This window comes from Pipistrellus kuhlii, unplaced genomic scaffold, assembly GCF_014108245.1.
Source record: "Pipistrellus kuhlii isolate mPipKuh1 unplaced genomic scaffold, mPipKuh1.p scaffold_m20_p_14, whole genome shotgun sequence".
Lineage (NCBI taxonomy): Eukaryota > Metazoa > Chordata > Mammalia > Chiroptera > Vespertilionidae > Pipistrellus > Pipistrellus kuhlii.
Genome location: NW_023425449.1, coordinates 30204077 through 30219071, shown reverse-complemented (window position 1 = coordinate 30219071; position 14995 = coordinate 30204077). Strand labels below are relative to the sequence as shown.

Sequence of the window (14995 nt, the reverse complement as noted above, 5' to 3'; positions counted from 1 at the left end):
ACTGAAATGCATTTTAAGCAATGGACACCGATCTCTTTTTAAAGTCACTCCATGGATATTCTAATTTAAAGAATGAAATTACTCTAATATAAACAGTATGACCAAGCAATAAATGTTATTGCAAACGTTGGTGCCTCCAATACATAACCCAAAATAGACCTTTACAGCATTCTAAAAGTATGCACAAACCAAAATGGGCATAGAAGAAATCTTAGATTTTATCAACCAAGTCCAATTTAGGATAACAGTGTGAGTTAAAGTGAGGATCAAGGGGTAATATTCAGTATATAATATTTCTGGCATCTGCCTCAGCTGTTATGTGATTCTCCTCATGATGTTCCAAGTTTCACCTGGGAGAGGTCCTGTAACCTACAATTAGCTACTGTAACCAATGAAAACTCTTGCTTTGGAAATATAAATTTAAAAGATGGTACAGATTGAAAAATTGGTCAATAGAAAAATAAGACATCAATATTGAAATATGAATATTAAACAAAGAATATGAGGCAAAGTTACCCTGATACTTAGAAAAAAAATTACCTGCAGTTTAGGAACTCAAATTATGCCTACCAATATTCATATAGGGGATTATCACAGGACTACTACCAATAACACACAAAGACTAAGAGAAGAAAAAAATCTCTCACTAAAGGACAATGAGAAGCACTGCAGTTTTGCAAGGTCAAGAAAAAATAAAAACTGCCCTAACTGGTTTGGCTCAGTGGCTAGAGCGACGGCCTGTAGACTGAAAGGTCCCAGGTTCGATTCCGGTCAAGGGCATGTACCTTGGTTGCAGGCACATCCCCAGTAGGAGGTGTGCAGGAGGCAGCTGATGGATGATTCTCTCTCATCAATGTTTCTAACTCTCTATCCCTCTCCCTTCCTCTCTGTAAAAAAATCCATAAAATATATTTTTAAAAATAATAAAAAATAAAATAAAAAATAAAAACGGGCAAGTAATTCTAAAACAGTATTTAAGCAAACTCTTTACCTTATATTTGTTCATAGGTCTTGATCTTTTAAAAATAAATCCATAGGGTAATAGTATATATATACCTTTCAGACATTTCTCTACTCAAGTCTTTTATTTAGTCACAAATCAAAATTCTATGATAGGAGTAGTAGAACACTACGCATCACAATATGACAACTACAGAGTCTAAAGCAAATCTCTTGTCCTTCCAGTAAGCAAAGATCTTAACTGGAGATGAAGAGGACAAAAGCTAACAAGGAAAAATTTAGAAAGGATTTGTCACCGTCAGGAACTGATATTTCTGTCAGCTTTTAGCATTCCTTGTTATGGCATGCTTCAACTGCTATTATCTTCCCATCTGCTTAACATCAGAAGGAAAAAAATACCAGTGGCTTCTACAAGAAAAGGTGAACAAAGGCTGAGTTTTTGTTTATAAGGAATAAGTAAACTATTTAGGTTTATACTAGTACAAAGTTAAAGGAAGTAAAAGAATAGATTGCTTTATGTGATTATTTTTTCAAGTATACAAAGTAGACTTAACAAAATGTTGTGCTCCTGTTACTTGTGAATTGCAAAGCAGTTAGCACCAAGAAATATGAAGTGACTATGTAAGCTAATGAATGGAATATTTAAAAAGGAGCAGAGCCATAACCTTTCTTGGATTATAGGGAAAAAGTGAGCAGTTAACTTCCAGGAATTCTAAAACTAGGCTTTCCTTTTTCCTTTTCCGCTTTCATGGAGGGGGAGAAATTTTGTAAATGGCTATGAAAAAATAACAGATGGTATTGAAAAGTCACCATCTGTTCCTGGGAGGCTGTATAGGAGTGCATCTCCTACCCTAACGGTGGCTGAACTGTATTGTCAGTATATTGTTTGGAGAAGGAAGACTTTCTCTAAAGATAAACTGTCATTACTATTTTTTTCAAATGTAAGAGAAAGCGCAGGGAGAAAACTATAATAAAACTGTTATTACTAGACAAATCAATGTCATTAATAAGAATTGAATCCCATTAAGAAGCAATTAATTAATAATTTATAAGAACTACTGATAAGTAATCTAATAATGAATTTCTCTGTGTGTGTTTGCATGTCTAGTAATGGCAGTCCATAACATTTAGCAACAGTGTTGAAAGTGATGACAGCAAGGAGAAGAATGACACAGGAAAGCAATTTGGTGTTTTAACATTGTGAAATGCTACTGTAGATGTGTTGAAGTGTGAAGCTAGAATCTGAAGCTGTCATGTGTCTCATCATAATGACTGCATTCGAGTTTTATGTGGTAATTCATTTGTTATAAACTGGTTTAATCTCCACTATTATTTGAGACGACACCATTTAGCAGGAAAAAGTATAAATTTAATTCTAAACAAAAATATTTTTCTCAATACATACCATTTAAAAAAAAATTTTTTTAATTGATTTCAGAGAGGAAGGAAAAGGGGAGAGACAGAGATAGAAAGAAACATCAATGGTGAGAGAGAATCATTGATTGGTTGCCTCTTGCATGCACTCTAATTGGGATTGAGCCCAAACCTAGGCATGTGCCCTGACCAGGAATCGAACTGTGACCTCCTGGTTCCCAGGTCTATGTACAACCACTGAGCCACACCGGCGGTGTTCAATATATACCATTTATATATCACATTAATACAAAGGGTTCTCACTTCTGGGACTCACATATCCCTGAAATTACATGCAAAATAGTGTTCATATACAACATTTTACTGGGAAGAATGTCAATGCCATTATAACATTTTCAGGGAGTCTAGGACCAAACAAGTAAAAATTCTTAATTCCAAGGAAGCCAAGAGAAAATTAAAAGTGTGTGCTGAGGAAAGGGGGGTAGAGATAAAGATGCAACTCTTCTAACAATTTCAAAATTCTCAAATGGAAGGTAACATTTCCTTTAGTTTTCTTCTTCACTCTGAACTCCTAGCCACATTCTTCTTCCAAAGAACAAAAGAAAACAAGGGTACAATTTTTAAAAAATATATTTTATTGATTTTCTACAGAGAGGAAGGGAGAGTGATAGAGAGTTAGAAACATCGATGACAGAAAGTCATCGATCAGCTGCCTCTTGCACGCCCCCTACTGGGGATATGCCGGAAACCAAGGTACATGCCCTTGGCAGGAATCGAACCTGGGTCCCTTCAGTCCCCAAGCCGACGCTCTATCCATTGAGCCAAACAGGTTTCAGCCAAGGGTACAATTTTTAAGTATTACTGGAAATATACGTATTTCTAATACAAATTAGATATTTGCTATAACTCTTTTCAACATAAAATACTGAGATAATCAGAATCACATTAACTCCATATTATTTAGGTCTTTATTTTAAAAATAATTTTGCTTAAGGACATAAATATAACAAGAAGATATATTCACATCTTTTCAAATAGAAGAAAGTTTGGAAAGATGTGAATATATTATTTTACTCAAAAAATTTTGAGGCAAACGGAAGGTAGTGAAGAAGTCTTCGCAGCATATAGGCCTGGCTTTCAAAGTACACTCTATTAGAAAAATAAACCTAAATAATTTTATAATCCAATGTCACCCCCCCCCCATAAATTCAATAAAAATGTAGACTCTTTTATCACTTATTGCTGGTATAATTGCTGGCCAAATTATTGTTCCCTCTATGCTTCCATTTCATCATCTATAAAACGGGGACAACATCACTTCACAAGTCTATAAGTATTAAATGACTTAAGATATCCTATTAATAAAAGAGTAATATGTAGATTAGCCATCATTCCACTATACCCACAAGCTATGCCCATCAGCCAACCAGAAACAAATATGCAAATTAACCCAACCAAGATGGCTGCATCCACAGAGCAAGCAGGAGGCTTGGGTTTTCCCGGCAATGGAGGAAGCCAAGCTTTCCACACACCCTGGCTGGCCTAGGCCTCCACTCAAGGCTACAGAGTTTCAATTAGAGAAGATAAATAAATCCCAACAAAAATGGCTGGAGCCAGGAGCAAGCAGGAGGCTTAGCTCCGCTCAAGGCTACAAAGTTGCAATTATCGAAGGTAAATAAATCCCAGATACCAGGGCCTCCGCTTGGGTGGCTGAGGGGCGTGGCTGGCCTGCAAACCACCACAGGCCCCTCACCCAGGGAACCCCCACCCTGATCTGGGACACCCTTCAGGGAAAACCAGCTGGCCCCCACTCATGCACCAGGCCTCTATCCTATCTAATAAAAGAGTGACATGCAAATTGACACAAGATGGCTGCCCCCATGTGGACACAATATTGCCACTACAAGATGGCTAGCAGGGGAGGGCAGTTGTGGCTGATCAGGCTAGCAGGGGAGGGTAGTTGGAAGGGACCAGGTCTGCAAGGGAGGGCAGTTGGGGGCAATCAAACCTGCAGGAGAGGATAGTTAAGGTGACCAGGCCGACAGAGGAGGGAAGTGGGGGTGACTGGGCCTGCAGGGAAGGGTAGCTGGGGGAGGAGGGGTAAGAGACCAGGCCTGCAGGGGAGAGCAGTTGGAGGAGGACTAGGCCTACCAGGGAGGGCAGTTAAGGGTGACCAGGCCTGCAGGAGATGGCAGTTAAGAGGCAAACAGGCTGGCAGAGGAGCAGTTAGGTATCAATCAGGCTGGCAGGGGAGTAGTAAGGGGATGATGAGGCTGGCAGGGGAGTAGTAAGGGGATGATGAGGCTGGCAGACAGAAGCGGTTAGGGGCAATCAAGCAGGCAGGCAGGTGAGCAGTTGGGAGCCAGTTGTGGATTGTGAGAGGATGTCCAACTGCCTGTTTAGACCCGATCCTACCAGAATCAAGCCTAAAAGGGCAGTAAGACATCCCTCGATGTGTCCCAGATTGGAAAGAGTGCAGACTGGGCTGAGGGACACCCCCCCCCCCCCCGCCCAATGCACAAATTTTGTGCACCAGCCCTCTAGTTTATATATAATAAGTCTTTAGTAAATATTAAGTCTTCTTCCCTTTCTATTATACAAGATAACTAAAATAAGTATTTTTAGAATCAGAATTGAGTTCATATTACACTTATTAGTCAGATAACTTTTTAATGACCTACATGAAAATCATCAGATTTAGTGTTACAAACATACAGGCAATTTCATTTCTATTAAGGGTCCTCATGAAAGGGACTATTAATTACATCATATGTTGCCTAACAATGCATGATAATCTCTGAATTATAATTTTTATTATTTTTAATATATTTTTATTGACTTCATATAGAAAAGAGGGAGAGAGAAACACCAAGGATGAGAGAGAATCATTGATTGAATGCCTCCAGCAAGCCCTCCACTGAGGATCAAGTCCAAAATCCAGGAATGTGCCCTGATTGGGAATCAAACTGTGACTTCCTGGTTCATAGGTCAAAGCTCAACCACTGAACCACACCAGCCGGGCTCAGTTTTTATTTTATAGGTCAAATGATTTTTTTAAAAAATAACAACTCTGGTCATCCTAAAACATTAAGAACATTTTTCAAATTTAAGCATTAAATATCATTTTTTCTGAAGAGACCTGGTTTAAAAAAAATGTACAGAGACAAGAACAAGTGACCAATTTGTGCTAAATCTGGGAATATTTTGAATGGGTATTTAGAGATACACTATTATAATGTTGAAAATATATTTATTTTAAAATATATATATTTTATTGATTTTTTACAGAGAGGAAGGGAGAGGGATAGAGAGTTAGAAACATCAATGAGAGAAATCATCGATCAGCTGCCTCCTGCACACCTTCTACTGGGGATGTGCCCGCAACCAAGGTACATGCCCTTGACCGGAATCGAACCTGGGACCCTTCAGTCCTCAGGTCAACGCTCTATCCCACTGAGCCAAACTGGTTTTAGCAGAAAATATATATTTTTTAAGTCTCATGATTTTTAAATAAAATATTAACTATATTAAGAAACAAAAAAAACAAATAGCAGTAGAACAGAATTCTCTAGCTTACCTTGAACACCTGAAGAAACAGAGTATTTTGATATAAATACAATGAAAAAGCATGAAGTTCTGAGATTTACCTTGAAAAAGTGGAGCCCATCTTTAGCAGAGAATAACCATATTATGCTAGTTTTTTTCTTCATGTTTATAGTTATCATATTATAGGAAACATAAATTACCTTTCACTTTAAATAGTTACATGATAAACCACATCAGATAGCATTAAATATTAATAATTTCACAACACTGAGCTGTGTTAGTCAAACATATTTCATTCAATGACTCCTACATATACTTAACTCTTTTCTTCCCTAATAACAAATAAGTTGCTTTTAATAATCAAATTAATATTAGTAAATTTTCAATGTAACCCAGAAAGTTACTCCCTCACTTAGGATGCTAGGTAAAGATTTTCTTCTATCATTTAAACAGTAAGCAAATAAAATAGTTCATAAAAATACTGAATTGTTGTTCATATATAGATTAATTTCACTTTCTCAGGAAAAAAATCTTATCTATTTTAAAAATGAATTTTGAGCACTCACCGATTGCATGTTTACTCCAACCTGTTGAAAAACCATCCTAATTAGGCGCTTAATCCAGCCAAGCATTTAGATGGCAAAGTGTCTCCAATTTGCATTTCAAGTACTTCAGGCGTACATAGCAGCTCATGGTCCATAAAAAACACTAGAATTTTAAAATGCAAATATTAAGATGAAATTATTAAGAATCTTTACTGTCTGCAACATGTCTCACAAAGTAAGTCTAGTCTAAAATATGTTTTAAAATATATTTTATTCATTTTTTACAGAGAGATAATTGGAAACATCAATGAGAGAGAAACATCTATACCGCCTCCCCCCCCCCCCGAAATAACCTCGACCAGGGATGCGCCTACAACCAAGGTAAATGCCCCTGACCAGAATCGAACCTGGGACCCTTCAGTCCACAGGCCGACGCTCTATCACTGAGCCAAACTAGTTAGGGCAAGTGTAAAACATTTTAAACTGTGTCTAAATTTACTTAAGAGAAAACCAATACTGCTTATAATCAACTTTGAGTAAACTAACGGTACAGATTTTTTAAGGTATTTTTTTCCCCAATCAGAGTTCTTAAAAGCAACAAAAACTTACTTATGGCTAATTTAAGTAGGAAATATATTTATGAAAATATATCTAGTAAATAACAATCTTACCAGAACTTAACATGGTACAAAACCAGGAAAGACATCCAAAACTGCAACAAAATTGGTCCTGAGAAGACACCACTGCTACTGCCACTCCTGACAGAACACAATCTACCAGATCCCACCTTTTGTCTCACTGGCTCTTGAATCCAAAAATATGAAGATAGTGTAAGAAGTCTCTGGGACAACTTCAAGAATGAGAGCAAGATACTGAAAACCTATTTGAAGAAATTGTGACGTAAAAATTACCCCACCTAGTGAAAGAAATAGACTTACAAATCCAGGAAGCACAGAGAACCCCAAACAAAAGGAATCCAAAGAGGACTACACCAAAACACATCATAATTAAAATGCCAAGAGCAAAAGACTGAGAATATTAAAAGCAGCAAGAGAAAAACAGTTACCTACAAGGGAGCACCCATCTGATTGTCAGCTGATTTCTCAACAGAAACTATGCAGGCCAGACGGAAGTGGCAAGAAATATTCAAAATGATGAATAGCAAGAACCTACAACCAAGATTACTCTACCCAGCAAAGCTATCATTCAGAATTGAAGGGCAGATAAAGAGCTTCACAGATAAGGAAAAGGTAAAGGAGTTCATCATCGCCAAACCACTATTATATAAAATGCTAAAAGGTATTCTTTAAGAAGAGAAGAAAAAGGTAAAGACAAAAAGTATAAACAACAAATACATATCTATCAACAACTGAATCTAAAAATCAAGTGAATAAAAAATCTGATGAATAGAATAAACTGGTGAATATAATTAGTGGCATAGAAAGGGAGTGAACTGACAATTCTCGGGGGAAAGGGGTGTGGATTGGGAAGACTGGACAAAAAACATACACCTATGGATGAGGACAGTGGGGGTTAAGGGCAGAGTGTGGGATGGAAACTGGGTGGAGGGGAGCTATGGGGTGGGGGAGAGGAACAATTGTAATAATCTGAACAATAAAGATTTGTTAGAAAAATAAATAAGAAGGACCATCTGGAACATCAAATGCACCAACATTAGCTTCATGGGGGAGTCACAGAAGCAGAAGAGGGATAGTAGAGGGGGGAAAAACAACAACACTATTTCAAGAAAGAAAAAAAAGATGGAAAACTTGCCTAATCTGGCAAAAAAAATTTTGACCCAAGTCTAGGAAACAGTCCCAAACAAGATGAACCCAAAAAGATCCATACCAACATCATAATTAAAATGCCAAAAGTTAAAGAGAGAATATTAAAAATAGCATGAGAAATGCAACTAGCTACAAACAAGGGAGACCCCCATAAGAATATCAGATTTACCAACAGAAACTTTGCAGACTAGAAGTGAATGGCAAGATATATTCAAAGTGATGAAAGGAAAGTATCTATGCCCAATAATACTCTACTCAGCAAGATTATCACTCAGAATTTTTTAAAATTTACTTTTATTGACTTCAGAGAGGAAGTGGGGGAGGAAGAGAGAGATAGAAACATCAAGAATCATTGATCTGCTACCTCCTGCATGCCCCCTCTAGGGATTAAGCCCACAAACCGGGCATGTGCCCTGACTTGAAATTGAACTGTGACTTCCTGATTCATAGGTCAACACTCAACTACTGAGCCACACCAGCCAAGAAGGATCATTTCACAGACAAAAGGTTAAAGGAGTTTATTACTACTAAACCAGCATGTTAAAGCAACTCCTTTAAGGAAAAAAAAAAAAAGGTCAAAACTTTAAAATAAAGAAAATATCAGGGGGGGAAAAAATATCACTGATAAAGGCAAACACTTAGTAAAAGTAGATCAACCAATCATAAAACTAGTAAGAAGATTAAAAGGCAATAGTTTTATAATCATGCATAAATACAATAATAAATTAAGGGATACAGACACCTACACAAAAAACATGTAAAACATGAGGACAAAAAACAAATGAGAGAGTAGTAAATAAACGTAGTGCTTTAAGAATGCGTTCAAACTTAAGCAACCATCAATTTAAAATAGACTGCCAAAACATAGCTTGGTATTATCTGAACTTCACAGTAACAACAAAACAGAAGCCTATACCATATATGCAAAAAATAAAGAGAAAGGAATCCAAACAAAGCATTATAGAAAGTCATCAATGTGCAAGAGAGCAAAAGAAGAAACAGAAGAATAACAAAACAACCAGAAAACAGTTAAAAAAAATGGCAATAACTACATAACTATCCATTATTACTATAAATGTAAAGGAGTTCTTCATCACCAAACCAGTATTACCTAAAATTTTAAAGGGAGCCCTGACTGGTTTAGCTCAGTGGATAGAGTGTTGGCCTGCAGACTGAAGAGCCCCAAGTTCAATTCTGGTCAAGGGCATGTATCTTGGTTTTGGGCACATCCCCAGAGGGAAGTGTGCAGGGGGTAGCTAATCGAGGTTTCTCTCTCATCGATGTTTCTAGCTCTCTGTCCCTTTCCTCCCTCTCCATAAAAATATCAATAAAATATATTTTTACAAAATGTTAAACGGTCTTAAGAATAAGAAAAAAAAAACTATCAAAATTATAAATAATAGCTGAAACCAGTTTGGCTCAGTGGATAGTGTCAGCCTGTGGACTGAAGGGTCCCAGGTTCGATTCCAGTCAAGGGCACATACCTTGGTTGTGGGCACATCCCCAGTGGGGGGTGTGTGGGAGGCAGCTGATAGATGTTTCTCTCTCATCAATGTTTCTAACTCTCCCTTTCTGTAAAAAAAAATCAATAAAAAAAAACTTTTTTTTAAAATTATGAGTAATAGCCTGGCTGGTGTCGCTCACTGGTTGAGCATCAACCCATGAACTGGAAGGCCATGGTTCTATCCCCAGTAGGGGGCATGCAGGAGGCAGCCAATTGATAATTCACTTTCATCACTGATTTTTCTCTCTCCCTCTCCCTTTCTCTCTAAAATCAATAACAAATAAAAAGACATTTATTTAAAAAAACTAGAGGCCCGGTGCACAAAATTTGAGCATGGGGGGGTGAGTCCCCACAGCCCAGCCTGTACCTTCTCCAATCGGGGACCCCTTGGGGATGTCCGATTGCCGGTTTAGGGATCGGGCCTAAACCGACAGTTGGACATCCCTCTCACAATCCAGACCGCTGGCTCCTAACTGCTCACCTGCCTGTCTGCCCGATTGCCCCTAACTGCCCCCCGCCCCCAGCCTGATCACTCCAAACTATCTAATGTTCTGATTGCCCCCAACTGCCCCACCCCATCCCACCCCGCCTGCCTAATCACCTTTAACTCCCCACCCTCTTCTCCTCCCACCCCTACCTCGGCCTGGTCACTACTCACTGCCCCCACTGCCCACCAGGTCACCCCCAAATACCCCCCTGCTGGCAGGAGTTCAACAGACTGGCAGTTAGACATGTGCTGACCACTGTGGGGCAATCGGCAGAGCGATCAGTGGGAGGGTGGTGCCCAGTCAAGGTGGGTACACACAGGAGCCCCAATCGGCTCACAGATTGGCCCTTATCACTAGCCAGGCCTAGGGATCCTACCCATGCAGGAATTTCATGTACCAGGCCTCTAGTAAAATGACAAAAAGAGTAACCCAATAAAAGGATATAACCCTTGTAAACATTTATGCACCCAATATAGGAGCACCTAAATATATAAAGAAATGTTTACTGACATAAAGGGAGAGATCAATAGTAATACAGTCATTGTAAGGGATTTTAAGAGCCATCAACATCAATGGAAAGATTTTCCAGAGAGAAAATCAACAAGGAAAATGTGGTCTTAAATGGCACATTCGATCAGATGACTTTAACATTATTTTCAGACCATTTTACCTCAAAGCAGCAGAACATACATTTTTTTCAACTTCACATGAAACATATTTTAGCTTAGACTACATGGTTAGGACACGAAACATGTCTCAAATTTAAGAAGACTGAAATCGTATCAAGCATCTTCAACTACCATGGCATGAAACTAGAAATCAACTACAAGGAAAAAGCTGAAAAAGACACAAACACATAATGATCTAGTGCACATGTGTCAAACACAAGGCCCGCGGGCCAAATCCGTCCCACCAGGCCTTGCAATGTGGCCCACACCGCGCTGTCATCACTGCACTCCGCTGCGTTTCCATCACAATGACAGTTTATGACTGTTCAGTAAACCATTCGGCCCGCGATTTAGGCTAGATTTTAGATTTTGGCCCCTTCTCTGATTGAGTTCGACACCCCTAATCTAGTGTGTTATTAAGGCCATATGGAGGCTAAATAAAACATCACTACACAATGAATGGGGTAACAACAAGATCAAGGAAGAAATCAAAAGATACCTTGAGCCCTGCTGGTAGCTCAGTAGTTAGAGCATCAGCCCACTCACCAAAGAGTCACGGGTTCAATTCCTGGTCAAGGGCATGTGCCTTGGTTGCAGGTTTCAATCCCCAGCCTAGTGAGAGCACATGCAGAAGGCAATCAATTGATGTGTCTTTTTCAAACCTGTCCATCTGTGTGTCTCTCTTCTCCCCCCTCACCACTGTCCCTCCCACTCTCTCTAAAAATTAATGGAAAAATATCCTTGGGCGAGGATTACAAAAAATAACAATAAAAATTTTAAAAGACTTTTAAGATAACGTGACACAAATGAAAATAAAAACACAACCCAAAATCTGGGACTCAGTGAAGGCAATCCTAAGAAGGAAATTCATAACATTACAGGCCTACCTGAAGAAACAAAATAAAATCTCAAATAAACAATCCAATCATACACTTTAAAAGGACTAGAAAAATAACAAAAAAGCGCAGTGAGCAGAAGGAAATGATAAAAATCAGAACAGAAATAAACAAAATAGAATCTAAAAGAAACACACACACATGATCAATGCAACCAAGAGATGACTCTTTAAAAAGATAAACAAGATTAACTCATACAAGACAACAGAGAGGAGTCAAAATCAGAAATGAAAGAAAAGTAACAACTGGCACCACAGAAATACAAAGCAGTACTAGTATAAGAAAACTAGAGACCTGATGCACAAAATTCATGCAAGGGGCTTGGCCCTCACTGTCGCGACAGCTTGCCTCAGCCCTCGCAGCCACAGTGGCTGCCTGGACTCTCACAGTCCCGGCTTCATCCAGAAGATCACCTGGAAGGACACCCAGAATGCCATTCGGCTATCCAGTCTAATTAGCATATTACACTTTTATTATTATAGATAAGGATAAGGGGTTAAGTTGCAATACTACTTAGATCTAAACCAACAAGTTTTTGAGGTAACAATTATTTAAATCAGTATAGTTCCACAATAACTCTGTTAGCAATAATAACAACTGTCCTTAAATTTAAAATGCCAAAAATTTGCCCTGGCTGGTGTGGCTCAATTGACCCATACACCAAAGGGTCACAGGTTCCATCCCTGGTCAAGCTATGTATGGGGAGGCAACAGATCGATGTTTCTCTCCCTCCCTCTTTCTCTTTCTCTAAAATCAATAAAATCAAAGTGCCAAAACCTTTAAAATCTATATACTACATTGGAGCTTATTTTTAGGAGATATTTAGGAATTATTCAAGGAAATTGTCATCTAGCCAAGACCGGTTTGGCTCAATGGATAGAGCGTAGGCTTGGGGACTGAAGGGTCCCGGGTTCGATTCCGGTCAAGGGCATGTACCGTGGTTGAGGGCATATCCCCAGTTGGGGGTGTGCAAGAGGCAGCTGATCGATGATTCTCTCTCATTGATGTTTCTAACTCTCTCTCTCTCTCCCTTCCTCTCTGTACAAAGTCGATAAAATATATTTTAAAAAAGAAAAGAAATTGTCATCTAATTATCTTCACAATGAGAAAGGAATATGACCGTTATAGAGGAGAGTCCAAGATTAGTAGGACATTCTTAATTATTCAGTTGGCTAAACTATTAGAATTAAGTTTCCTCTTCTCAGAATAGTAAGAGATTAGGTACATTTCTATCAGTGCATCACAAATGTCAGTATACAGTTTGATATCAAACAAAAAAGAAAAAAAAAGAAAAAAAAGGTCCATGAAGTAAAAAACAAAAACTTACTCAATTTAAAGTTACTGTTTAATTTGAGAATATGTTCTTCCAACTTTTTTGATAAAAAATGCCTTTCCTGCCGAAACCAGTCTGGCTCAGTGGACATAGCGTCGGCCTGCAGACTGAAAGGTCCCAGGTTTGATTCTGGTCAAGGGCATGTACGTTGGTTGCAGGCACGTCCCCAGTCGGAGTGTGCAGGAGGCAGCTGATCGATGTTTCTAACTCTCTATTCCTCTCCCTTCCTCTCTGTAATAAATCAATAAAAAACATTAAAAAAAAAAATAAAAATGCCTTTCCTTTTAGGATATGGGAACAGATTAGTGTTACCTGATTGTTTTTTAAATGTCCTAACTGATAATCTGCCAATGTAAAGATCACATACAACTAAACACAATTTGAAAGAGCTGCCCAGCAGAAGACACAGCAATGGCAGAGGTAAAGGTCCCGTACAAAAAAATTGTCCTTTACTTGTCCTTGTCCATACAAAGAAAACACAAAAACTTGTCCTGTTCTTTAATGACAATCAAAGAGGAACCTCCCCTGTTTTTCAGCAAAAACCCAGAACTGCAGATGGATTTCCACACTGGAACTGAAGATAACTCAGACAGTGTCTTTCATTTCCCAGTATACTTTGGCAGCTATGTGGTGGTGAATAGCCTTCAGGTTGGAAACTAGAAATCAGAGGTGAAATACTCCAATATGCCCTTTGTGGATGGCCAACCATTTTTTAAAATATATATTTTTATTGATTTCAGTGAGGAAGGAAGAAGAGAGAGAATGATTGATAGGCTGCCTCCTGCATGGACCATACTGGGGATTGAGTCCACAACCGGGAATATGCCTGGACTGGGAATGGAACTATAACATCCTGCCTGACTCATAGGTCAGTGCTCAACCACTGAGCCACACTGACTGGGCTGGACGACTATTTGATCTGCATTTCTTTTTATTTTATTGATATTTTATAGGGAGGAAGGGAGAGGGATAGAGTCAGAAACATCGATGTGAGAGAAACATCGATCAGGATGTGCCTGCAACCAAGGTACATGCCCTTGACAGGAATCAAACCCAGGACCCTTCAGTCCACAGGCCGACGCTCTATCCACTGAGCCAAACCAGTTTTGGCTGATCTGCATTTCTTAGTGCTGCAAAATAAGTACCAGGTAATGGTCAAAGGCCGCCACTGTTACACTTTCCCCCATCAGCTCCAGCCAGGATCTGTGAAGATGACCCAGGTGTGGAGAGATGTCTCCCTGAACTCAAGTGTGTATCTGCTAGAGAAGGATGTGACCAGACTCCCACTGTCAAAGAGATCCCCCATCTAAGTGACCATGTGATTCCCAAAGCTAACTATAATAGCATGGGTTCTCCGCACCCTTCCTTTACACTTGGTCATTAAAATTCCCGAGGACTTAAAAAAAAAAAAAAAAAAGCCTTTACTTGGCATAATGAAAAATTATCAAACCTATGTAAATAACCTAAGCTACTTTCTGGAGATTAAACTTGAAGTTTAAATCTAATGGCCACTGCTACACTTTACAAAATTAGTCTAGTTGAGACTTTAAGTCAGAAAGCTTTACGCTATTACAAAACAATATCAAACCTATGGGTAAAATTTACTGGCAATAATTAAGTACACTGGTGTAGTCTCTTGCCACCTAGCATAGAATCTCACATATAATGTGTCCTTTTTTTTTTTTTCCAGTACAAAAAATGAATGTCATGACCTATGCTACATCTCTCAACAAAAATCTGTTTAAATAAGTCTAACAAGACAAGCTAATTAAAATTTGATGAAAAATATTTCAAGTTAATTTGTTTTAAATATGAAACTGAAGAATGTTTTCTGTAACATTTTTAGAGGTCAGCTTTCTCTTCGTGACATAAAAGAGGTTAGAGGAAGCTATAT

General features: G+C 38.6%; 1 protein-coding gene across 3 annotated transcripts in view; it reads right to left on the bottom strand.

The window, feature by feature from the left end:
• Nucleotides 1–14995, bottom strand: part of MTFR1 (mitochondrial fission regulator 1) — a 48366-nt gene that overhangs the window by 26683 nt on the left and 6688 nt on the right. For 2 of the 3 annotated variants that reach the window (XM_036437077.2, XM_036437078.2), the window contains one exon: nucleotides 6447–6588. In XM_036437077.2, coding sequence (XP_036292970.1) covers nucleotides 6447–6512 — 66 coding nt within the window. In that variant the 5' untranslated portion in view covers nucleotides 6513–6588. Of the gene's footprint in view, nucleotides 1–6446; nucleotides 6589–14995 lie in introns of those variants that run through there. The other variant, XM_036437079.2, reaches the window with a different exon arrangement.